General features: G+C 41.0%; 1 protein-coding gene across 1 annotated transcript in view; it reads right to left on the bottom strand.

Moving 5' to 3' along the window:
* The window catches only part of plxna4 (plexin A4), a 247681-nt gene that overhangs the window by 199393 nt on the left and 21254 nt on the right, over window positions 1-27034 (bottom strand). The window contains exons 2-3 of the mRNA XM_086269973.1: window positions 21549-22897; window positions 7385-7567 (exon numbers count right to left, since the gene is read on the bottom strand). Of these exons, the coding sequence (XP_086126099.1) occupies window positions 7385-7567; window positions 21549-22793 (1428 nt within the window). The 5' untranslated portion in view covers window positions 22794-22897. The remainder of the gene's footprint in view (window positions 1-7384; window positions 7568-21548; window positions 22898-27034) is intronic.

The following is a 27034-nucleotide window of genomic DNA, read 5'->3' as shown; positions in this document are numbered from 1 at the left end:
AAGGTCTAAAAATTCTGACATTTTAGTACTAGATTAACAGCCCTGTTAGGAAATTAATAAACATCAGGCATGAATTATACATGGGATCAAAGCATAGACTCCAGATTCCTTGGCAGCCCTTTGATCTGTTTATGTCCCCAGACCCTTACTTGTCCTTCTAAATAGGTAACCTCATCTTAACCCTGAGCCAACAACATGTCAGGGTCAGATAAAGTTCAAACTGTCAAGAAACACAGAGATCAGACTGAAGTTCGCCACTCTCTAACTTCTCTGCTGGCTCAAGCCATTCAAATGCACATACACACTGTGGAGAATAGCCACTCAAATCACTCATAGCTCAATATGCTGCCACATACTCACAAGAGTGAAATGAACATCAAACTCCATTTCACCACTCTCACCCTCTCACTTTACCCTTTCTCAATATTCTCTCCATCTCTGTAGCTTTCATCTTTTATTCTTGCCTGCCAATTTTGCCCTCTACACTCTTTCAGTCTCTCAGTGCAGAGCTCTGCTTTCTGCTGCTGTTCACCCACTCTTCCTCCTTCTCGTTTCAGTGAAGATCTGTGTAAATAATAAAAAAAAAACATCTGAGCAACCCTTGTATCTGCATATTAATTCAATTTCAGCTGAAGGTTGGAAAGCATTAAGTATACCTATAATATAACATCGAACTATACACTGAGATACTTAAATGACTAAGAGTTGTTATAGCAAATCATTGAGTTACTGCAATATAAACAACAGTCTGCAACACCACATGGGCCATTCATAGCTGGGGGCTCACCTTTGTGATACCTCCAGCTGGAGCTTAAAACCACCGAGTGCGCGCGCGTGTGTGTGCAAACATGGTGGTGTCAACCTGCAGTGAAGCAGCTGGTTACCAAGGTTTGGTTTTGTGTGTGTACATGCATGTGTGCTCAGCCCGGCTCAGCTCCTGACAGCTCATCAATTATAAAGAAACCTTGGAAAGAAGGGATAAGGCCATGCTACAGCAATGGCATCTATAAATACACCCCCTGAATGACACAAGTAACGTGAACAGCTATTTTTACATACGATCACACACACCCACACACAAAGGCTAGCAGCCAAGTACACTGAATGCACAAGCAATGTCATCCACTAAAGCAGGGCACTTTGTGTATCTGTTGAGTCAGGCCACTGCTGACTCTGCTTACCCGAGCACCATGAGATACTGTGTCTAAATCAAAGGAGAAATTGCTTTCCTAACTAAACGCCTAACCCATTTCCACACATCAGCTCTGGATGATGTGGGGAGAATCGGGTCCAAGCATTGTCTGAAGTTGCACTTTCTCACACGAAGCACATAACAGGAGAAGCTCTGCGTCAGATGCACTCATATTATTGGTAAGGCTAGAGGTGACAGCTCAGTATAAGGAGGCAGATAGATAAAACCCCAGCTCCCTCACTGTGAATTCTCCAGACAACTACCTGCACTATTCATACACTGGCTCAGTCAGACATTACAACACAGGTATTGTACAAGCTGGCAGGCCAAGCTACAGTCAGTGTCTGATCTGACTGATTCAGAAATTTTATTGCTGGATAAGTTCGAGCTTTGCCATTCTGTGCTGGATTATTTTTCACTCTGTTTTGCTCTGCATCCAGCCTCTTTCTACTCTCTCACTCACACAGTATATCTCTGTCCGGAGCTCTTTATGCGTCTCTTATTATGGTTTCATTTAACTTAGCATAATTCCATGTTTCATTCTACCCACCATCCAATGATGGAGAACTTTAGTGTGTCCAAGGAGTCTACAAAATCTGAAATAAAACAAATGAAGTTGGAGTTGGCTGAAGAAGCTGATACCACGACATGAATCATATTCATGCAACTTTATATTTACTCAACATTTCTCTCTCTGGTTTATCTCACATAACCACTGCCTTAAACCATACTTAATTTCCCTGCTCTTCTACTTTTCCTACCCCCATTTTCCCTCCTCTGTTCAACACAACCTCATATCATCCCCAAGCTAAAGCTAAGGCTTCCTTAGTGAATACAACACGGATTCTGCCTTCTGCCCATTCAGACGGCCTGGCTACTGAATGAGGGTTTTTGTCGTGGCACACGAGGCAATCACTGTCTTCTGATCCTCTTCCCAGGCCACTAATGGACTTTACTTCTCATTAGCTCCCATGATTTTCTGCACACAATTGACCAATATATATAGAGAGACTCATATACAAATATGAAATGCACACACAGGCTATTAACCAACCCCATAACTGTAGAGAAGGAATGGGAATTGGGGTAGAGGCCTAAGTAAACCTTGTCCACCAAGCACTTAGCAGAAGACGATCCATAGAAAAACAACTGGCTGGGAAGAATGGTGCACTAAAAGACTCAAGAAACGAAGCATTAGGTGAAGGAGGGTGCAAGATGTTGGAGGACGTTCCCTTAGACTTTCCCTTAGCAGAGTAACAGCAGGCGCTAATACAGCGAGACAAAGACACTAGCTCTCTTAGAATGTGTGTTAAATCAGCCTCATAGCCATGAGCTGGACAGCAGTGTCATCAGATACCAGCCTGCTGTCATCAGATCAGGTTATCCTATCGTTCACGCCGTTTATTGTATCAGCATAATATTTACACTGTGTGTGCTACACCGTCAGCTTCCCTGGGAATTAAACACTGAATGGATCACAACACACTCGGATACGTGCATGTGTGTTTTGCCTCCACTCTATACGTTTAATTCCGCACGTTTGGAGCAGCCAGTGCTACCATGGCAACTCACGTCTGGGCTTTTGCAAGCTAGTGTGGGAGCAGCAACACACACACACACACAAAACCCAGGCAACTAGCAAGACTGCTGTGGAATACTTAAAAGTAGGAGAGCATTGACATTCTGGGAATACTTGCTGAGCACTGCAGCGGTTTAGACCACTGCCCAGGAATGAATGGGCGACTGGGTGGGGTTTGTAATGGCTACTGGCCAAGGTGATAATAGCTGTGTCTGTGTGCGAGTGTTCGCGCCTGTGTTCAAGAGTATTGTGTTTATAGCATACCCCGTCCTGAAGCATATTTCATCATTAACTTTAAGCAGTTAATCCTCTGCTCCACTGACCACGGCTCAGCTCAGCCCATTTCAATAATCTGCATCTGGGGCTAACCAACCTATCATACACACACACGCACAGACAAACGCATACACACTTGCAAAACAATGACACAATCAACCCGTAAAACATATGGGACTGGTCCAGCACAATAAATATCTCAAGAAAAATCTCTCACACCTGCACACATCTATCTTCACACAATCTATTGTGCTGACAGAAAAGCCAGCTAGAAAACAAAAGTTCATTTATTAGACGAGGATACCGTAGACAGATAGCAAAGGGGAGGGGAAAATCCCATTGCTGGAGAGATGGGTAATGAGACAGTCAAGGCGCAGTAGGCTGTATTGCACTTGAACAGAAATTGACAGGGGTTGAGTCAAAAGTGAGAGTTTGACCTTTCCCTTTCCAGCAACAAACATTAACCATTCGGTGTTGAAATTGACCTGTTTTTTGCTCATGCAATCTCCCCTGACAACTTTAAATGACAGATCTCCCAGTTTCTATGCAACTCCTCTCCTGCAAGAAGCTATAGCTTTGTAAACTATCATTTATTCTCCACCGCGTAACCCTCTCTTTTCATTTCCTTGTTCCCTTATCAACAAAATTCTTCTTGGATCTTCTTCTTTGTTTTCTCTGTGTCTTCCCACCTCCTCTTTTCTTCCATTTTCTCCATCTGACTGGGACAGATTGAAATGTAGAGGCAGGAAAAAGAGTGCTAGCTGCCTTTTTCCCCAAATTCTGTGAAAGGCTTTGATTGAACCATGCGTGCATCCAGTATCTAGGACAGAGAGCTTTTCCAACCTTCGCATGTACTGCCTCACTCATTTTTCTGTTCCTTTCCATGTCAAGTTCAAGGTTAGCTGCTCATTGTATTGAGTGCCAATGCTCCCCCATTGGGACGGACAGAGGGGAGATGCATTAGCACCTCGGCAGGTGGCCTTCAATCTCATCTCTCGACTCTCTTTTCCCTCCACACGTTCTTCTTGTCCCCTAGTCCACCTCTCGAACCATGGCCCCATGGGGATACCTGGCCAGCCTTTGTCCAGTAGTGTGTAGATGGACTGCTAGGTGTGGGTGCAAGTGTTCACTGATGCATGTGTGCATGCTTATCCCGATTCAAACAATAATGTGCAACGTGTGAGTATCACCGATGTGAACCTCTTATGTGTAGTACGACCAGATGACCATGAACTAAACCAAAGCCTGCAGGGGGTTAAGGTTTTCCCCTTGACCTGCTGGTGTCTACTGGCCTGCAGTAAATGGGTTTAAACCTTACCCCAACCACAGCCTTTTATCTCCATCATATCCCCATCTCCTCCTCAAGCCACAGGCCAATGAGCACACAAACTGACCGACAGACTGGCTGAAGGAAGCCATATGGTCCATTCACTTCCACTAGCAGGAGGTAGCCATCAAAGAGCTTTCACAGCAATTCAATTCAGAACATACAGAGGGAGTGAGAAAGATGAAGGGAAAAGGAAGAGGGAACTTATTAAGAGAAGGGCAAATAGAGGTGGCAATAGGGAGTGAAAGCAAAGAAACAAGGAGAAAGCAGTTGCAAGTTTGCTGAAGAGTGCAGAGGAAATGCAGCTCTATAATAATAAAAAAAAAAAAACATGGAAAAGGTTTCCAAGTTTTACGTTTTGTTTGAGACAGTAAAAGCCAAGCATGGCTGTAGTTGTGGGCATATACAAAACCCCACTGTTTAATAGTACTGCTTTCTATATGATAACATGATGGTGTTATCAAAGTCCACTCACTCTAGACTCTGTCAAAACAGACTTTAGGCCATACAGCCACTTAGCATTAATGGGCATCTAAGGCAAGTGCTGATTTGTGTGAATGTGCTTTAATGTGTGTGCCCTTTACAAGCATAGAACCTGTATATGTTAGGAATATGAGTGCGAAGTGAGAAATTCAAGCTCGCCCTTACATCTCAAAAGAACTGCCACAGAGAAGAAAAAGAGTAAAACTGAATACTGGAAAACCTTACTCTCCAGACTCTGGTCACCTGCAACTGATCTCCATTTTAGTTTGAAGTTAAGGTAGAGTTCGGTTAGTTGTGCATTGTCTTAGTTCAGGATGAGTTTAAGGGCTTGATGATAAATTAAGCTAATGAAAATCTAATCAGCACAGCCATGGCATATCTACGTCTGTACTCTGATCCGCAAGCCTCACATTATGCTAGCAAAATTTTATTCTAACCTCTATTACATTAAAGTATTTCACAGGCAAATTGAATTAAATTCACTCAGCGCCCTGCCCAGCTCAACGTCATGATGCCATAAACGTGAGCCTGTAAACACTAACATTTATCTCACCGAAACGCCACTCCATTAAACCCGATCCACTCTCTTTTACCGTAAATGCTTATATTTACTCTGGGTGATGTGTTAGTCACAAGATCATAAATAACAGTGAAAAAAAACTGAGACTGAAAGACAGTCTGTGAGTGAATCCCAGAAGAAGGAGGAGGGGGCTGAGGGGTGGAACAAGTGAGGTGGGGGAGTGTGTATAAATCAACATCCATTAGCCGAGGGGTTATAAAGTCACTGATGAAGGAGGTGGACTGAAGTTCAGACTTTTTATTGTCTTGTTGTTGTCTTTTATTGCCTGTGATGTCATCTAATGGTATACAGTTAATGACATGGGAGGGGAAGTATATACATGGGAGGGGAGGATGTGGCTGTAATAGCCCAATGTGTGTACAACTGTGTTGACACAGAGTATTGATCACCTTTGTGTGTTAGATTTTGGAGGGGTTTTTTTTCTTTTTGCCTGAATATAATGAATCTGAACAATCCTGCAGACTGGATTCACACAAGAATTTAGTGGAAGCAATATAATATAAACATTATAGAAGAAATAGCATTCAATTTGCCTGTGTGTATCAGCAGAAGACCTTTCAGCACTGGGTCCACATTCTGATCTCAGTAGTATCTTTGTTTCCTCTGTTTTTCATCCTTCTACTGTCATCACACAAATGCTCTTCCTCCTTTTATGACTTTCATTTCTGGAATATAGCTCATCTCTGTTCAGCCCCTGCTGCTCAACCCTACCTCGCTTCCCTCACTCATCTCTCCTGTGCTCCTCTCCTTCCCCAGGCCTTTAAGACTCACTGGCCTAACCGCCCTCTAGAATTAGTCTCAGTCATGGCCTTATAATACATATGTGCGTGTGTAAATGTGTGTGAATGTGTGGGGAAGTACAGTGAAAGTACAGGTTGCTACCAAGTTCTATCACACCTAGCAGCAGTGCATCATCCCATTAACTCTGAAAAGGGCTACCACATGCAGGAGGGCACAGGGGCATGAAGGGAGTCTAAGGTGGTAACCACAACACTCCAAAGCCCAGCTTATCCAGTGCTGTTTAACTCTGAGGAGACAAATCTTGTTGAGTTAGAGGCTCTTCTGTCACACAGAGTGTGACATGTTCTTCTAAGACAAACAGTTATGTTCACAAAGACACTCACAAATGCCCTAGTTAAAATAATTCTAGAAATTTTTAGAGAATATTTTTGTAACCTAGGATCATTACTACAACATTCAGTTACTACACACACACAGATGTGAGAAACCCTAAATTATAAAGGATGGGAGTGACTCATAGTTCCTTTCATCACCAGGCTATGAATTTGCCTAAATTTCTTAATAAATGATGTATTTAATTTTATTCTGATGACTTAATTTGCCTCGAGGAAGAGCTAAGAAACTTCATCCAATCAATTCTGCAACATGCTGATCTGGGCTGTCTAGCAACTTCTGCAACATGCTGATGTGTGCTACAATCGGCCCCCAGGGCTCTGGATTTTATACAAGTCCAAAGTGAGGGAAAAGTACAGCGGATACCACTGATACAGGCGAATACGAGTGTATGTGTGATATATGGTGCAGTGGATGAGGAGGATGTTGAGAGATACCAGATAGGCTTTACTGTAGGAATAAACCCCCAAAGGGGCACGCCTGATCCCCTTTCCTCAAAACACACACACACACACACACACACGTACACACGCTTTCTCTCTACCCTGAAGTACACACACTTCCTCCATCCGCTCTCCCACTGTTTTATGTACACACCTACACACAAACACACACGTCTCTTCTACTGCGAATACAGCCGAGTCAGCTGATTTGCCTGAAAGTCAATCTGCCTTCTTACTACTATCCTTCCTCCAATCCAGTAGTCCCCAATTCCCAGCCCTTACTCTACGTTCTAACTGAGAGAAAGCAAATCTCTCCCTCTATCAATTCAACCATCTGTGCTATCTTTCAACCTATATTTGTCTCCCTTACCTTCTTGACTTGACCGCTTTTTGTTCCCACGAAGACCAGTGAGTGGTTCTTGTAGACGTAGGCAATGACTGAGGACATTTTGTCAACGGCGTCAGAAAAGAGAGGCTTGCCTCTCACCATCTCAGAGACGCCCAATGGAGCATTCATGTCCAGGCCACAAAAGTCGTCGTCAATGGTCAAGAGCTGCAAGGAAAACAACAATTAGCACAATCAGATTTTGAGGTGCTCATTTGGCAAACTCCTATGAATTCATATCTTAATTTCTTGTGAGAACAAAAATACAACATCTGACTGTAAAGGGTATTTCTATAAGGGAAGATGAGCAGGGTGGAGAAACATTTTGGATGTGAAAGATAATCTCTGACCATTGGCTGGCCACAAGATACAGCAAATGTGGGGGGAAAAAAAGAAGAGACTGCAGTCAGCCTCAAGTTCTGTAATAATGCCAGAGGCTGCTCTGTCAGGCACAATTCCCTACCGTCCACCCAATGCAACAGCAACTGTAGAAATGCCTGTGCGGCAAGATATCCAATGTGAAGTGATTCAACGTGAACTGAGTTTAAAAAAAAAGAAAAAAAAGGAAAAGCAGTGCAGCATTATCACAGGGCTGTGAGGCAAAACACTGCAATGCATTTAAATATATATAGAAACTGATTTAGAGCAGGGAGAACTACAACTCTAGACGAGGTTGTTCTGTTACGCTTTCAGTGTAGACATGCCGCTGTGATTTTGTAATTACATGTAGATAGGTGTGCTTCATGTCCTATGCCTCTCTACACTTTATGTTTGCATGTGTTTAATCCTGTCAGCTGGTATATTTTCTGCAGTCACAGTGGGCAGAATGACTTATAGGTTTTGATAAGAGAACAATGGCGTGGTGGATTGGTCATTATTCGGAGCGCATGGGTTGAAACGCTTTTTTTTCCAGTTTAGGACTGAAGCAGCCGCTGCTTGATTAATCGCTTCGTAATGTCGTGGTTTGCTGCAGGGTGAAATGCAAATGCACGTGGTACCGCTTTCCTTAAAAAGAAAAGAAATTATCAAAACCATCAGTAAATTTCATTGTTCATGATAGCCACACTTTACTGTATTGACTGTATCCTGAAAGGTCAGCCATTAATTGTGCAAATGGATTCACTTCTTTGACACCAGTGTCCTCACCAGAGTCGACAAAAAAGTAGAGCAATGCCTTATAGTCAATCCACACTAGCTGTGCACTGGTAATTGTACCGCTGGAAAAGTTATTTGGTAATAAATCCAAAGGTGAAGCACCAGATTCAGCTACATTTTGCTGGACGGTTCTTTGAATGTCAAAAGGAAGCTTGTTAAATGCAATATAAATGTACACTATTAGTCCAGCATTAATAATTGGCAAAATGAGGTTGACAGCATAAAGTTAACATTACCCGAAATTATTCATTTAAAATCAAAAAGTTTTCATAGTAAAATAGCAAAAGGATTATCCTGGCATGCAACGGAAATCCAACTGAATTTTCAAATCTAGAAGTGTGAACTGTCAGGTGAAGGTCCCTTTGATGGGCAGAGTCATCCTTTGACCCATTTTTCCATTTTTCTTACTGGAAGTGCACCCTGTGGGCTTTCGAGAAATCCTGCAACTACTGGGTGTCTCCAAACAAGCTGTCACTAAAGGCCACCATCATCATCAGAAGCCTCACACCAAGCCAGAGTGGAAGTGTGGGATCTGCTTTCATTAGACAAATGGAACATGGTTGCTCTAGGCCGCAAGCCTCGGGCTATAAAGTGGGATTGTATAGAGCGGTAGGAACGATCGATAGAGATGACCTGAATTTAGGTCAAGATCATGCCATATGGTTAAAGGGTTGAGATAAGGATAAAAAGGGACAGGAAGAGTGACAGAAAGAAAAGGGGATAAATGATAGATACCAATAAGACAGAGATGCCAAAGAATCTAAACAAAGATGAATATCGGAGCACAGTGAAAACATACAAGTAGAAGACTTTCTCCCTTTTTTTTCTCTCTTTTCTCGCCTTTCCTGACATGACCTTTTCAGAATGAGAGGCTGCCAAGAATGCACTCCCTGTCCTCTAAGTCATGTGGTAGCACTATGCTAGACTAATGGTGCTCCAATGAAAACCAGGGTCATTCCTTAAAGGGTCAACTGCCACCCTTCAAACCCCTCCTATTTTTCTTCAGTAATGTGTAATGCAGCTTCCTTGCATCAATTTGTACTACTATTACTCCTCATCTATGTGACAGGAAGAAAACACCCTCTAAATGCTGCATCATGCTTGGGTTCAAAGGTTAACAGAGTCTATTAGAAGCAATATGGACTGTGCTTTGTAGAATTTCAGGCTTCAGTGATTAGAAACTTCCTTGGACAATGACTAAAGTGCAGCCACTCCTGCAAAGATTAATCATGTTTCATCAGTGCAAAAACATCATTCACATCTGTGCATCTGTGGGTGATGCATGTGGAAGAAGAGGATGTGTTTACGTGTAAAAAAAAAAAAAAAAAATGAGCATCTGTTTTATCATTTCTTCCCTCTAACGCACAATTTTTCCTGGTTGCCAATCACCACCATCTCCATCCTCCACTTTGCAATCTAATGAAATACATTTTGTCTGTCAGTGCTTTCAGGAAGAAGATGCATTTTTATTACACAACCACCAAAAGTTGCAATTCTTACTGGCAAATAAATAACAATATATAGCTCATGAGACTGTCTGCCAGTGCCATCACTGCTTCTAACATGTTTTATTCCTCTTCTTTTTGTCAGCACATCTAATTTCTTCCCCTCGCATATTTATTAATTCTCAATGGACCTTCTTTTATAATGTGTTTCATCAAAGACAAGCGATCACCTTCGGTTCACTCAGTATGAGCTCACTCTTTATCCCAATATCTCTTCTTTTCTGCTAACAAATGAGTGACCCAAAACATTGAAGTTTCAGTCCCTCCAAACATCTCAGTCCACAGGAATAGGAGGTCTTGGATTTAAATCAAATAGATGCACAGGTAAATATAGTTGAATATGTCTGAAAATGTGGTACCTGTTTGAATAATAGCAGGCTACTGTAGCTACTCAAAAGCCTCTAAAGTAAACAAACTAATTTCTTGCTCAAGCCTGGCAGGTAAGTCAGCCAGCATCCCACAGCGTAGCAACAGAGGAGAAAGATAGAGAGTTCCTCCCTAAAGACAGAGGGACAAGAGAGCAGAGTCTCTGTATTTGGACAGAGGCCAGGCACTGAGGCAGAATCAGGTCACTCTCAGCCATATCCATCTCTCTGCTTCTGTCCGCCTGCCAGCACCAGTACAAAGAGAGCTCTCTTCTGGATTGTGCAGAGGAATCAGTAGATACAGAGTGGAGAAAGAGAGAGGGGGCAGTGAGCGCACGCGGAAGCGAGAGAGTTGCTCAATGCGATTAGTGGGGGACTGAAAGAGATCCGCTCTCCAACGCTCTCTGATGTATGGCCTAATCTGGGCTTGCGCTGTTGTGAGGGCCCATTCCATCGGCTGCAAGTTCCCAAAGTTAATGGCACACGTTAAACCACAGAGACGTTTACTTCATGTCACTTGTCACTACTCAACCACTAAAGGCTCCAAAGAAACAATTTCTTGCAAATTTAGCTTTTCTTTTTCATTGCGGTTATTATCCTGCTTCTGGCACTTTCAATTACTTCACCGATCAATCTATTTTTATCCCTGAACATTTGTTGACTATGATTAGCTTATTTTACTGTAAACCTCCTGATTATAACATGGCGACCATTCTCTCACAAAACAGCCAATGAAAATAAAGTATCATAGGAGTTGCTCTTTGCATAATTAGCCACTTGGATATCTGGCATTTTCCTTTTGCCCTACTGTGCTAAATGACTAACCTGCCAGGATGATTGGTGGCATTAGGGAATTATGTCATGACTAAGTGGGTTTGCAACGTTTGGGTTTTTTGTTTTGTTTTTTGCAAGATAAAATGTCAACATTTGATTTTTCTATAATGAAACATTTTTTCCTGTATAGATCCTGCAGCAACAGGAGTTTTAGAGTAAAACACAGAACACTCACAGCTTACACTTCAATTTCAATTCCTTATGAAAACTTGCAGTTCACAATTGGAAACAATCTAAAACTTAGTTTTAAGTTTTTAACGATTTTTTTTGTTTTGACTGGGTCATTAGTAACCATTTATCTCATTTAAAAACAGACTTGTTCAGATCTCTGTTTATGTTTTGCAGTAGGAGCATTAACTGTAACTCACAGTAGTTCAGGAAGATGATGGTACTTGTATCTTAGGCAAAATAGCCATCATTCAATATTACTCTCATCCTGTTAAAGAAAAAACATCTTTATGACTAGAGTAGCCTAATGTGCACTATTCCCATTCCTAAGTCCAGATTCAAAAAGGGAGAGGCATTGGCAAGGGGCAAGCTAATGTCCAAAAGAAAAATATAATTTTCTACCAGAACCAAAACCACCAGGTAAAGTATATCTATATACACAGAAATCGAGTCTGTTAGCTCAGATGAGCCTACACTGTTTGTGTGACTAAGAGTGAGTGTGTTTCACACTGTGCTGAGACACAGTCTATCCAGTTACTGACCATTGCACTTGTGACCATGACATACACACACCACCACCACCATAAAGTAAAGGTGCATGTAATAAGTGCATAACGCAATCTGATGAAACTTTGCTATATTATATTGTGTGTGTCTGTCTGTATATATATATATATATATATATATATATATATATATATATATATATATATATATATAGTGCCAGCATTATGTACCCTCCTAAGGGTTCCTTGTTCATTCTTTAGTCCAAATATTGCATTTCTTTCCACAGATGATTTTTCTATTTCCCTCTCCACAAATCTGTCAGTTTTGGAAACTGTCCAACCTTATGCAAGCTTTTTTGTTTTCTGATATTTGTTTCAGGCATAATAAGTGAAATAGGAACTCAGCACCAAAGGGGAGAATTGAATTGCACAGCAAACAAGAGTTCAACACGTGGAAGTAAAAAGTAGTGACCCAGAAACCTAATAATATGCATTAGCAGAGACAGGAAAATATATGGATAGAACAATTCAAAGGAAAGCAGGAATATAAACTCAAAAACTGAATTCATCTTCTTAAAAATAAATGTGCAGTGTAGTCAGAGTGAATCTTTCTGATGGCTGAGGTTCATTGCTTTTTGCTGCTTTGTTAAGGCATCTACAGGGCATTCCAAAGGAGACTGCTTTTTTTTCAGTTCTCTGACTGAATCGTGATCAAAATTCAGTCTGAATGTACAGGTGTCGACATGGACTACAAGAGCTGTCACAATTAGGCTTATCTTCCTCTTTGTATAGGACCCTGGGGACTTTCTTGACAACCAGTAACAATGATTAGGACTGAAGATGAATAAATATGTACAGTGCATGAGTGAATACACCCCTGTGTAATATTACTTATATGTCAAATGATTCCAAATTGTATTGCCTTACAGTGATTGCATTTGATGTTAGAGAATGAACAGTAGGAACAAATTAAAGTATATTAAAATATATTCTTCAGTTTTTTTAGATTTTTTTCCCATCTTTGCTTTGGGTTGGTTTGCTCTACCGTTCCCTTCAAAATACTCCAAAATTGTTCTATTTAATTCAGGTCATGCAGCACAGAGCACGTGGACGAGTCATATTTCCCTTTGGTCTCCTTTAGAATCTCGTGTGATTTTGGCAGTGGGCTTTAGATCATTATTATGCTGCAATATTTCTTTTCTGCAAAGCTTCTAGAGCAGCAGTGTCATCTTGTCAGCCAGTGTTTTGGTATATCCATGGGCATGGTGTCATCAGCACCTTAAAGCTCACGTATCACTATGTCATCACACAGTGCTCCCCTGCCAGTTAGCCCAGGGGCAGATTCAGGTCCAACATGTGGGTCAAACAAAAGCTATCTAGGTCTTATATGATCAAACAATGGGTCCTGTAGTCTTCTTGCTTTCTTTCACATTCTTAAGCAAACTTTAATCTCGCAGTTTTGTGTCTCGAGAAAAAGTTTTACTTTCACATAGAAGCTGACATTAGGTAATGTTCTTCAGACTGCATGAGCTGTCGAAGGGAATCCAATTTCAGCTGATACCTCCTGTGCCAGGTGTGAAGTACTTGACCACCAGTTTTTGAGAGACTTTGCAGGTATTGCACAGAGCAGCTCTGTTTACAGGTACTACAGCTGTAATCTATACCTCCTGATTATAGACATCTCCACTGATTTTGAGTTAATCACTAATCTCACTAACCTATCCTTTCCATCAAAATCATCATCATCGTGAGATTTTTGCATTTATTTTTCACGTGGAATCATGATGTAATCAATATACAGAATGATTGTAATGTTTACAGATGACAGTTTTCCAGAAATAAGTTGTTTTAGTGTCAATATTTATGAGAAGTAAGTCCATCTATGCCATAAAGGGGAATGCAGGTTTTAAAAATTTACCTCCTGCCTCCTTTTCTATGGGTGTATTTTTGCTAGAGTTAATTTTAACACATGAAGTTAGCCTGACTATTCTTTTACCATAGAACCTGTGTATCTTAATAGACCTGCAATAGATATGCTTGCCTTGGGTTAGTAAACATTATACTACTAGTTAAGCAAATCTGAGCAAACTTCACTTTAGCATGGATGAATAAAGAGTTGCCAATCAAAGCACAGGTTACTTTTTAAGTGATCAAGAAAAACAGGGGTATTTGTTTTTTTACTGCACACAGAGAGCTTTTTTGTTTTTTTAAATATCTTAAGTCTTTCTTAAGTTGTTTTTTTTTATTGCTAAATAAATGCTCTATTTTCCAACTTTAAAACTGAGCATTTTGCCACTTAAATGTAATGGATATGGTTTTACTCATGTTTGTTGTTTATGCTGACATGACATCAGTCTTTACAGATCCTTGCAGTTACAGAATCTTGAATGCAAAATGATGGGAGAGAATAAATATACATTAATATTAAAACATATGCTGTTGCAAATGCGTACATTACGCGGAACACATGCTTGCTGGGGTCTGCCTGAAACAAAGTTGATTTATTTGTGTGTTCTGCTGGCAGGTTTCAATAGGAGGAGGCAGGCTTTGATAAACCGGTGATATTTTGTAAATTCATGTTTGTGGATGCTTGCACCTGCCAACTGTTAGCTGAGCAGTTACAACAGATAATAAATATTGGTTAGGGAAAACAATCAAATGAGAAGCTAACGAAACAGCGTGACAATTTTTGGAATGAAACCGAGACATCGCTAAAGCAGAGCCAGAAGTGAGAAAAGGTGGGAGAATATTGGAGCTGAAATAAGGTGCAGAAGTGGGGGAGAGAAAAAATAAATAAATAAATCACTGAATATCATAAGATAGGTGCTTCAGATAACTCCCTAATCCGTGTTTTCCTTTTCACTATGCACTGGCGGAAAATCATTTTGTTTCTGGAATGATTAATGGGGAGATTATTTTCACTCAAAACTGATTTTGAAAAATGCTGCATGTATTACCAGCAGCAGACAGCTCATGAGGTACGAGCTACAGCCACTAGTCACAGCTGCTGCAAATAAGTGCAACAGCTACATTTGCTGATTTCACTTGTGGATATGTTAAACTTGTGCTGAACGCTCCCAATAAAAGGCATTAGACAGTTATGTTAGAGACAATTGTATGCAAGAGAGCGCTGGGTTCCCTCTCCCATTGATTGCTGCCCTGGTGAGGGTTTTAATCAAAGTCAGTCCCTCTATTTGACAAAGTCTCACTATTTAGTGGAGCTCTGAAAGTGTCACATGACCAACATTACATAACCTTCTGTTTCCACTGTGGTGGCCTCAATTATAGCATAGCTGTTTGTTGTTTAATAGAGTTAATATCTAAAGCTCCTTTATCTTGACAGGAGAGCAGGCTGCTTATAAAGAAAGCTGTCTATTGAAGGATAAGCATTTCCATCAGTGATACATATTTTTATGTATCTAGTCTCATATTTTATCTTAGCAAATATTAGTGCTGAGTGCTGATATTTGGGAATATAAATAAAAATATTGGGAGGAAAAGGAGCATAGAGAATAGTTTTAAAACACTAGCCAATGAAAACAGCGGGTATAAGAAATGAAAGGTCCCGATTCAGTCAGCATTTTCAGGTCGAGGCCATCCAGCATGGTGTATGGTGGAAGAAGCAAGAGACACTTGTTTAATCACAGAATAATGATATTGTGATGGATTCTGACCTTTAGCAAGTCGTATCATGTATGGAGATTTAATTAGCGAGACAGCCAGCAAGCAGGATAGCGGATATGTGGATGGAGTGGGGTGAAGTGGGGAGTGGGGAAGGAGGAGGGGGAGCAGTCTGGAGGTCCTTAATGAATCCACTAGCCCTTCCCTTCCTGAGGATGTGGCCTAGACTGACTCATCAACAGCAGCAGCAGCAGCCAATAACTGATTAAGCTCCGCAATCAGACAGAGGAGGGATGAAGATGACCAGCACGGGAGACAACATCATTCAGAGGTTGGTCAAACACAGAATAAAACCGAAGCGAGAAAAGTCGATAACCTGAAAAGTGAGCATGGGGGGAAGACGGAGACTGCAATATTGCAAGAGTTCCTTTCAAGTGAAGGATGAAACAGGGGAGCGATGAGCACACGTGATGGGGGACTGTGAGGGAGATCAAGAAAAAGACTAAAGGAAACAGCGGCGGCCGAGTAGAATAATCTAATTAATTGGAGTGAATTCAGAATGTGAAGTCGATAGCACATGACAAATGTGAAAGAATAGCCCGTGGCATGTTAGTTAATGACATGTAATTAATGATCATTAGCAAAAGGGATAAGGGGACGACCGTGGCCTGCCAGCAAGTTAGAGACGACCTTGCGCTTTTCTCATCCGTGTTTGGATGGTATTCCTCTCTGCGCTTGTGGAAAGCACTGTAAGGGGAAATAAAGAAGATAGGGGTAGAGACTCCAAGACACTGAGACAAAACAAGCATGGTAAGTATTGGGGGACAGGCAAAAGGAGAGTGGCATGTGAAGCGAGCAATAAGTCAAGGATGAGTGAGAACAGAGCAGAGAGCGAATTTACTGCAATCCCGCTGTTTTGTTGTTCTGTTTTTTTCTGCTGACACAGTGATGGAAACAGGAAGCTTTTTTCTTTTTTTTATAGGTCGCATGCCATTTCACTATGATCTATGGATGCAGACCCTTTGCAGACTTATACTGTTGAGCATGCATTATGTGGCTCAGCCAAGCATGGCCATTTGGGGTAGAGAGGAATCACCCCCCACCCCAGCCACACACACAGTTTCTAAAGCTCTCTCACCCTCTCTGTAGATTCCTTTCTTCTCCTCCGTGTCTCCCTCTTTGCATCTTTCCCATTACAACATAAAGCCTCTTAAAAATGGCATAGGGAATCAAAGGTCTGAGGAAGGAGTAAGCATTTTATATAGCCCTAGTCTCACCTTGCATCCTGTTAATGTGCCTTGGCACATTATTCACATTTAATATGTTGCTACAAACCAATGAAGAAAATATAGAAATCTCATTTCTGCATTGGTGAATAAAATGTAAACTAAAAACTGCAACATCCATAATAGGAAAAATAAGTTTTGCGATTAATTTAATAGCAAAACTTAAGTAAAATATCTTTAAGTAAAATCAAAGTGGTTGATCAAATTTCTATTGTTTTTATAGATTCTAAATGACTATGCTTAAAAGGAAAATGTATGTAATCGAAACTTATTTAACATTTGTGATTACAATGTGATGCTACTATCTGATTAGTGCCACTAGTATCGAGTGGACATTGTGGCTATGCCTGTGATGCATCTTTTCTGGCATAGAGAGTGGTTAGGTTTATCCACATTGGCTGAGAGCGCGTTTCATCCATATCAAAAGTGTGTGTGCGTGCGCGCCAATGTGTTCACATTGGTCCATACAGCCTAATGAGCCTCGGGGCTGCTCATCCTCTCCCTAATTGGAGGAAAAACATATCATATTGGAAATACGACAGCGTTTGAAAGGGAAAAAAAGTATACGAAAAGCAAGAAGCAGAGAACATAACGTGTGAGAAAGAGGAAAATGGTGAATGATGAAGAGGGCAAGATAAAGGGGTATCCACAAGGCTCCTTCTCATCCAAGTTCCCTCTAACAGTAATGACCAACATTGTGACATGCAGGCCACCACAGGGGGAAAAAAATTACTAAAATTGAAGGAAGAAGTGACATTTTCGCTCCCATTGGCTTGATTGAAATGATCCGCTGTTTTAAAGGACCAGAATTATTGGGGGGGGGGGGGGGGGTGTTCCCTCCACCTCAAAAGCTGCTGCTTTTTCCTGTTGCAAGAGGACACTGACCAGGGCGAATTATACTAAACAATATCCCCATGTAAAAAGCCAAAAGATCGGAAAATATTTCTAACAACAAAATAGTGGAAATGACTTCCTGTAGGTCAATGAAAACTCCAAGATTTCAAGAAACTGTTTACATGATGTGACCCCTGAATGTTTTAAAAATCATTCATAGAGCCCTTTAAAAGGGTTTTATGAATGAGCAGTATCTACAAAGACACCCGGACAACCGTCCACGTAAAACTCACCAATTATTTCATTAGTTACACCTTGCAAGTACCAGATGGCATTCAGAACTGCCTTAATTCTTTATTAAATAGATGCTGGAAACCTTCCTTGGGGATTTTGGTCATCAGATGTAAACATCGCGCAGTTGTTCTCCATTTGTCAGGTGCACATCTCTAATCTCTAATCCAAATCTTTTATTCTGCAACAGCTCAAAGGTGCTCTACTTGATTGAGATCTAGTGATTGTGGAGGCAATTTGAGTACAGTGAAATAACCAAACCAATTTGAGATGATTTGATGTGGCATGTTATCCTGATGGAAGCAGAAGATGGCTACACTAGGGTCGTAAAGGTCAGCACGAAAAATGGTTTCCACAAATTGAACCAAACCTATTCTTTCATGTTTATCATGGCAAATTTTGGCCCTGCTATTCACATGTTGTAGCAGAACTCAAGACTCATCAGACCAGGCAATGGTTTCCAGCTGAAAGAACCTATCTGATATGCTGCAACAGTTAACACATTGTGCAATCAGAGATGTTCATACCGTGGTTGCATTTCAGTTACTGTTGCTTTCCTGAGGGCTCAAAACAGTCAGCCATTCTCATCTGACCTCTGACATCAACAAGGCATGTTTTTTTTTTTTAAACACAGAGAAGTGTCACTCACTGGATATTTTCCCTTTTCCACAGTAAAAGTCAAGCAAATCATTTTTCTTCCCCGTTCTGAAGCTCAATTCGAACTTCTATAAGCCATCCCGACCATGCCTACATGACTAAATGTGATGAGATGCTGCCATGTGATTGGCTCATAAGATATTTGTATTCACAGTCAGTTGACTGGGTGTACTTAAAGTGGACGGTCACAATCTGAATTCTATAGTTGGTCCAAAAATGATTAGTAATTTATCTATTAAATCAATAAAATTTTATCCAGGAGGGAAAAAAAGAAAAAGTGTGAAATTATCCAAGCCAAGTAAACCAAAAGGATAACATAAATATTTGTGTGTGCAGTATACTATGAGCCTGAGTCACTATTGTACACCCAAGGACTGCACCAATGAACAAAAAATTTTCAACTATGTATCTGAAGATATCCGATTTCCCTCGCTGTCATGCATCATTTAACACAGAAAGGACCTAATCTGGAATTAATAAGCAAAAATTCATGAAAATGAGCCACGGGATATTACAAAGAATATCATCAATCACAGGCAAAGGTGAAAGTTAAGTTTGTTTACAAGTCTTTAGTTTTAGATTTTAACACATAATCTTTATAACTCTGTGACTCATTTGCATATTGTGTGTATACACATTTTAGTAGGATTATTTAAGTCTTTCACTTCAGCTCTAGTCCAGCTCATTTAGATTTTTCTAAATCTATCAGCAAGCATATCACATGGCTGCACATGTGTGTGTATGTGTGTGTGTGTCACAGCTCATCTATCTCCTGCAGAGTCCACCGTCACTTGTTCAGCAGGGTCTAATTTATGCGCTGGCGGTGGCGCATGCTGAAATGGCATCATTTCTCAGCGCTAACCCCTGTGTGCTCCCTCACACTTCCTTTCCCTGCTGACAGCTCCACCCTAGGCATGATTTATCAGGCCCTCAAGCAGCAGACAAAGGTGCCCTGGCACGTGTGCTGTGCCACAGAGGGATTAATAGATAAACACTGTGATTCCAGAGCCAAACACAAGAGAGGGTCAACTTCATAATGTCTCACAGTGCCCAACTGAGGTCAGAACTATATGTTGTGGACAGCAAGAGGAAGTTTATGTTCCTTAGATCAGCGGTCTCCAACATTTTTTGCGCCACGGACCGGTTTATGCTCGACAATATTTTCACGGACCGGCCTTTAAGGTGTCGCGGATAAATACAACAAAATAAAACTAGTACCGGTACCGAAAAAAAGAAGATTTATTCATAACACACATGAAAAGACCCAGGAAAACAGAGTTAACGATAAAAATTATAACAAAATAACGCTGAAAAACGATAAAAACCCTGAAAACCATACATTTCACACCTGAGCCTCAACTCTCGCGGCCCGGTACCAAACGACTCACGGACCGGTACCGGTCCAAGGCCCGGGGGTTGGGGACCGCTGTAATAATCCTCTAGCATGCTGTTAGCGTAATCAGGATGTTTCTGCTGAATGTTCTGCCTCGGGTATCTCAGGAGGTTACAGCAGAACTTCATGTTGATGGTCTGGCCTTGGTGGATACTCATATGAATGATGGAAAACATGTTAAGTATAACCCTGGTAGTGCAGCTGACCTAATACACTACTTTTGGGCTTAAACACTGTTCACACTTCCGGGTTAAACTGTTTTTTTAAACTGCTCAGTTCTCATCATCACCATGATTTTTGGCATGAACCTCTGGTCAGATTCTCAAAGTTAATCTTTTCAGGTTTGAGATCACGTTGGAATTGCAGATGTTTTAAAGCAATCCAAAAAGAAAAAGAAAAAAAAACAGCTGAAATGGCCTTGAAGGGAAAATTGGCAAGATTTCAATCTGGGATGCTTTTCAATTTGTATCAGTATTATATGTCTCATAGCTTTTTGATTTCACCTTATTTTAAAGCTGTCGTGCACGAAGAACAGTTGCATGTATTTGTATTAAGTGACAACATTAAGTGCAGTTAAAATTTTAAAGTTACTAGAAATGGAGGCTTTTTTAAACATAACTCTGGATGAGTCAAATGATAAACATAACTCGTTGTATATTGTTTACAGTTTTTTGTCTTGGGGGTTGGGGACCGCTGCCTTAGGTGAAATCGAGTTAAGAAATAGTTATGTAAAAAAGATAAAAAGTGAGCACGTTTTATTTAGCAATGCTTGCCATGTAGCAAAAGATTACAGAATCACTCTTGTGAAGGTAATTTTCTGTTTCTTCAGGTTCGCTGCTGTTATTAACAGAGCAATATGAGATCAAGAAAAACACATGAAACAGCGTTGGCTGCTTGTGAAGGTGGTCTAAACATGTAACAGCCAATTTAACCTTGTTTTTTATGTGCACAAAGTGAGAAATCAAATGAACTGAATCACTGAATTTATAATGCTGTTATGGAGAATGGAATTATGGTAATTTGGCTGAGCATTCAGCTGCATTGTTTAAAGGGCGAGCGGATTAAAAGAGGCAGTGGATGGTTAACATCTCATCGTAATGGGATGGAGCGTGAACCCACCCAAGAACACCAGTTTTTGTGAAGCCCTCCCACAGTGCACCCAATCTCATTATACTAACACAGGATAAAAACTTCAAAATTCACTTTCCTTAAAGGTAAGGCTGTAAGGCTCTTCGACAGGAAAGTAATGAAAACGAGAAATGATCAGTGGTTTGCTTTACTTCAAACACTTTTATGTCTTTTTACTAAGACTGAAATGTGTGAAAGCTAATGTCCTGGACTAGATTTTAGCACCGGATACCATAGAACAAAATGCAGCATATAAAGCAGTTTGTACTTGTGTGGGTACAGTATGGGTGGAATAATTAGAATCTACTGTTACAGCCTTGTTTTCTCTATCAGCATCTCACTGCCCTTGTACTGTCATTAAATTGGTGCACCGACAAAAGTCAGTGTGTGCTAAAGTGATGCCTACCGCACTGCTGCAGGGAATATCTTTGACTTTCAGCCAAGCAAGGTCCAGGGTGCCCTCTCCCTTGTAGCAGGACTGTAGCCTTTCCTTGATTTTCTCATTGATCTTGCGCAGAGAGAAAACACACAATGCAGAATCCTGGGAGGCCTGGCGTGGACGTCTCTTCTGGCCCTTTGAGAATATGGCGAACAAGACATCATCATCTGGTGCCACATCTAGCGAGCGTGCCAGGATAGCACCAGCTTTTGACAGGTAGGCTGCCTCAAGTAATCGGTACTCCACGTTGTCGCTAATGCATCCAATAGGCACCTCCACATAGGAGTTGAATGCAGTGTCTGCCTTGCAGAGGCGGACTATCTTAGAAGTGTAGACCTGTTCTCGACCAGCAGAGGACGATCCAGTGGTCGGCCCACCTCCCATTTCAGGCTGCAGTGTCAGAAAGTAAACAAAGTTCCCACTGGCAAAGCCATAAATATAGTATATGTCAAAGTCTGGAATGACAGTGAAGGTATCTGAAGGGATTTTAATCATAGAGGCCACAAACTCATCGTGGAAGACATATGCAAACATGCCGTCCTCCTCTGAGTTTCTGGCCAACTTACGGCTAGAGATGGTAGGGAAGTATTCTGGCTTGCCATCCACTGCTGTGGCTACAAACAGCATGTCTGGAGAGGCGTTGCCATAAGAAACAATGACACCAAACACAGAACCACTCTCATTAACACCAGAGAGGTAGTGTTCCTTCTTGTGGAAGGGCTCTCCTAGTTTAAATAGGTCATCCAGGCGAAGGATTTTACAAATGCCCTGGTAGAGACTGCCACAAGCCAGCAGCCGGTTCTCCCGATAGTCCATCAAAAGCATCTTGTTGACATTGTTAGTGAGTGTCAGTGGCTCACTGCAGGGTTGGACAATTCGTGGTGGATAGCACTTGCGATTGTCTTCATCTGGGCCAGTCTCATGGGATTTTTGGACCTCTAAGTTTGGGGACAGTTTGTATATGCGATTGACAGCTCCCAAATAAACATTGCCATTACGATAGTCCACAGCCAGGTGATTAAATGTCCACTCAGGATTCTCTGCATGAAATGATGCATACTCCTCCTCCTGAAGTAACGCTGTGATCACTTGGGAGCCAGCAGTATGAGTCTGTGGAGCTTGCACCACTGTTTGTGATGTCACAGGAAGCACCAGACTAGATAGGAAGCAGCATAGTAAGAAATAGGTCCGTATCCTAGTGAAGGACGTCATGGCTGCACTGAGGGTGGGACTGGTGAGGAGAGGGACAGAGGCACAATCCAGTACCGTTGGCCTATCAGGATGAAGCCTGTCTTCAGATGGGAGACATCTTGTACCTAAAGAGAAAAGAGACAAAAACCTAATGAAACACGGCAACTGTCACATTGTGTTGATAGTTATTATGTTCTAATTTTATCTGGCACAGATAGGCCAGAACATCTTAATGAGTAAAACAGGTGAAGAGGCCATACATCTGAGACTCCAGAGCAATTTATAAGAAATGGGCTGAACAGAAAAAAAGAAATGAGGCTGAGGTACTGCACCATTCTAAAAAGCTGGCATGTAGACACCGCTCGGGCGAACAGGATCATTTGGGGGGGGCGCAGAGAAGAGAAGTAAAGCATCGTCTCAGAGGAGGTGATCACAATGGCTCTGCACCATCTCTCTGCATGCAACCCTGCCCCTTCCCACCCCTCCTTGCTTTTCTGCTCCACTCGCCATGCACCTAATTGATTCTCCCCTTGGAGTAGCAATTTGCATGCTTTGGCGATTTCTCTCTTTTCTCCCAATAGGGCAGCTCACCTGCTGACACTGCTAGCAGAGAGTAAAGGACCATCTCTCCCTCTTTAAAGCACCTACATACACACACGTGCTTTCACACACAAAAGGCCGAAAAAGGTACAATTAGGGGAAAAATGCAAGCGGTTGCAGAAATAAGCTTCCCTGTGGTCCTCAGGTCATTTGCACACTCAGCATTGCACATGCAGCCATAACAAACACACACACACACACACTACATGAAATCAAACGACAATGAAACGGATGCACGATGGAGTAGGTAGAGCTTTTATAGCTGTAGTGTCAAAGCACTCAGCACACATTAAGACACACACCTGCACAGATTATCAAAAAGAAAATACAGCACTTCCTGGAAACATGGGGGTCCCCTATGTAAGTTCTGTACACCCAATGCCAGTGGTAAGCTGGGTATTATGACTAGTGATAAATACAATAACAACGTCATGTAGCTAAAATTACCACGTATTAAACTCCACAATATTGGCTTCATAGCATAGTGGTTTGATCCCATGAGGAGACACAATCTCTGGGGTTGTGTCAGTAAAGACATTCAGTGTCAAAATCTGCTAAATAAAACATGCTGAGCTACCTGCTGAGGCACCCCCTGTGAATAAGGGGACAGCCAAAAGTAGCTTAAATAAACTCCACGTTATTGAATCAAATCTGCCAGGATTGTTTAAAAATATAGGGTTGTATTTTTCTAGCATATACCAAGAGCACTAAAGAGATGAGTATGATAAAGCAACACCTAAAAAAGCAGCACAAGAAACGTCATCTTCTCTTATCATATTCAATTTATAGCAATCTGTGCACTGCTGTGTGAGCGTGTCGTGTGAAGACACGAAAAACTCTTGACGTGTCACTCATAGTGAAGTTGAAGTAAAATGCGAGGGCTTGTCTGTCACACTTCATGCACATCTTTTGACGGAAGAAAGGCAGGTTTGCAGAGCAACAGCACAGTTCTGCTCATTGCAAAGTTTTTAAAATAAAGATAAAAGTTTCAATATCATCTGCACTTGTTCTAACTACTAACAACACATTTTCCACATTGCTATTATAAATTTGCAGACTTTAAAAATCCAAATTCTTTTGGAAGCCTTAACCTTCAAGATCATTATGGACACTTGAATGCATAAACGATAGTGTTACCCAACATTATCTTGCCATGGAACTTATTTTACGTCTATACTCAAGCAATCATAAGTCACGGCGGTGTAAAATGCAACCTCACTGCAATCTCACCAATCTCCCCTCTATCTCCTGGCAGGCAGAGGGAGAAGAGCAGAACCTCTCAGCTCATGATAAGAGGACCAGAGAGGGTGATGAAAATGATAAAAACTGATATAGAGAGGTGGCATGGCTTCAGATGAGTGTGCAAAGAGCAATCATTACCATAGGTATGACAAAGACATAAGATGGGACAGAGAAATAAGCAGCCAAGACAGGAACATGGATAAAAAGCATGCAGTAGATTGGAATTCAGAGACAGACATAACAGACGTAGAGTGACCAACACTGCACAAAACACTATAAACAATGTAAAAATTAAATTAAAAATTTTTTTTTAACAAAAACACACACATAAGGCAGTTTGAACAAAATAAAAAATAATTGGAGGATTTCTTTATTCATTTATATTTTTCTGCAAGACAACTGTGCTAAAACGGTTCCACTAAAAAGTTCTGACATTTCCAGGTCTTTACAATCTATAATCTATAGTTATATGTTATATATAAATAGACAGAATCGAAGGTGGCAAGTTGAAAGGAGACTAAATGGGAAGTGAAAGAGCGTGAAACATAGTGGAAAAATAAGGGGTAGATGCTTTTATATCACCTTCAAATCCATCATGAATAAAAAATACGGCATTCACTCACAAATGACATCCCCCCCCCCCCAAAAAAAAGAAACAGTGAAAAAAGACTCCATAGTTTCCATTTAAAAATAAATTGAGAGCTTTACAAATAACAAACAAAAAATGGGGGGGAATCTTCATCAGCAGTACCCCGATATAACAGTGTATACCTCACAAATCTATTGCTGAAATGCAATTACACTCACTGACGGGTGGGGCAACCTTGTTTAGATGCCGTTTGTGAATGCCTGCTGATGATCAAGGTCCATTAATTAAAGCCTGCTTTAGTTCTGAGTGTGCGCACTCACACACAACATAGTTTATCTTGCTCTAGTTATGTGCCATTATTGTCCGACTTTTCCCTTACTGCCTCAGTATGCATGCTCATTTTAAACCTAGGTACAACAGGTGGTTAAAAGAATGAGAAGTAATTTACTCCATGACACCAATAACTTCTCAACTGTTATGCTTGCATTGCTAATTCAAATGTGTTACATCTACAGATAAGCAAGCAAATAAAGCAGATAGGATGAGAAAAGGTAAAGGAGACTTGAAGTTATGTGACCTAATTGTGTGTCTGGCTGCTCTGGGCTATCTGCCATGTAGAATTACACTACAAATATGAGTAAAGTAGCACACACACTGTTGCACACAATCATGTGTTTGCAGCTCCGTAGACATCAAAACCTGTTAAAGAATTCATGATCAACACTCTTTCTCCAGAACACACTTCCAGTATCGCTAAAGCTGTGGGCAAAAAACAACACTGCATGTGTGCGCCTGTGTTTGTGTGCATTATCTCCAGCTCTGTAACTCAAAAACAGAGTTTGAGCTCAGCATTTAGAAAAAACAATTGGTATGTTTCCATTGTCTCACTTTGCTTTGCCTTTAAAAGCTGTCAGGAGCCAGTCAGAGAAGAAATCACATGATTACTATAAAACAACAACGTAAAAGGCAAGACATACTGAAACTGTCATTTACATTACATTCATGCATTTTCACAACCTAATTGTGGTATCTTGCTTTCAGGGAAACTGTTGAATGAGAAGAGGAGATGAAAGAGGATTGAGAAATCAGAGAAGCAGTGAGGAGATATGTGTGCATCCTTGTCATGGCTACACATCACAAATATGCAGGCAAACAAAAAAACAAAACAAAAAAAAAAGAGTTTTTACCTGCCTTTCATGCACACAGTGTGGCAGTCTGAAATTTTTCTCAAACCTCAAACAACCCACAGACAGGAAGTAGCGTTGCACCAGTGTTTTGACCAAGCATCAGCATCTACCCTGCACATATGCCCTGCTGGTATGAAGTTTTGTTTCACGTCAACTTGCAAAACCCAAATGTTCCAAGATAGTATGATAAGTAAGAAATAGTATGATAACTTAACACACTATCTTTGAACATCTGGGTTTTGCAAGTTGATGTAAAACAAAATTTATCCACCTTTTTTCCACTTATGCCCTTCAGGCCAATTTTGACACCTATAACTAGTTTAGAATCACCAGTTACCTCTCAACATACTTTTGGACTAAAGGAGGAAGCTGGAGCACTGAGAGAGAACCTATGCAAGAGTGGGGAGGCCCCAGCTTGGATCAGAAACCAGGACCTTTCTGCTGTGACGAAACAGTGACCACTACACCATCATGCTGCCCAATTAGTTAACATATAAGTAAAAGTGTCACTTTTACTCATGAAATAGATAACAAAAAATAAATAAATAAAAAATAAAAGTAACAAAAACACATCTTATCATTGGATGATGTAAAGCTAATTTCAGGGACAACAATGTTAAGCGAAACCATCATGGATATGACAG

The sequence above is a fragment of the Aulonocara sp. 'chitande type north' Nkhata Bay genome, linkage group LG17, assembly GCF_057382095.1.
Source record: "Aulonocara sp. 'chitande type north' Nkhata Bay isolate Kocher_YH1m ecotype deep benthic linkage group LG17, A_spYH_male_GT1.1, whole genome shotgun sequence".
Lineage (NCBI taxonomy): Eukaryota > Metazoa > Chordata > Actinopteri > Cichliformes > Cichlidae > Aulonocara > Aulonocara sp. 'chitande type north' Nkhata Bay.
The sequence above is the reverse complement of the archived record's forward strand: the minus strand, read 5'-3'. Positions and strand labels throughout refer to the sequence as shown.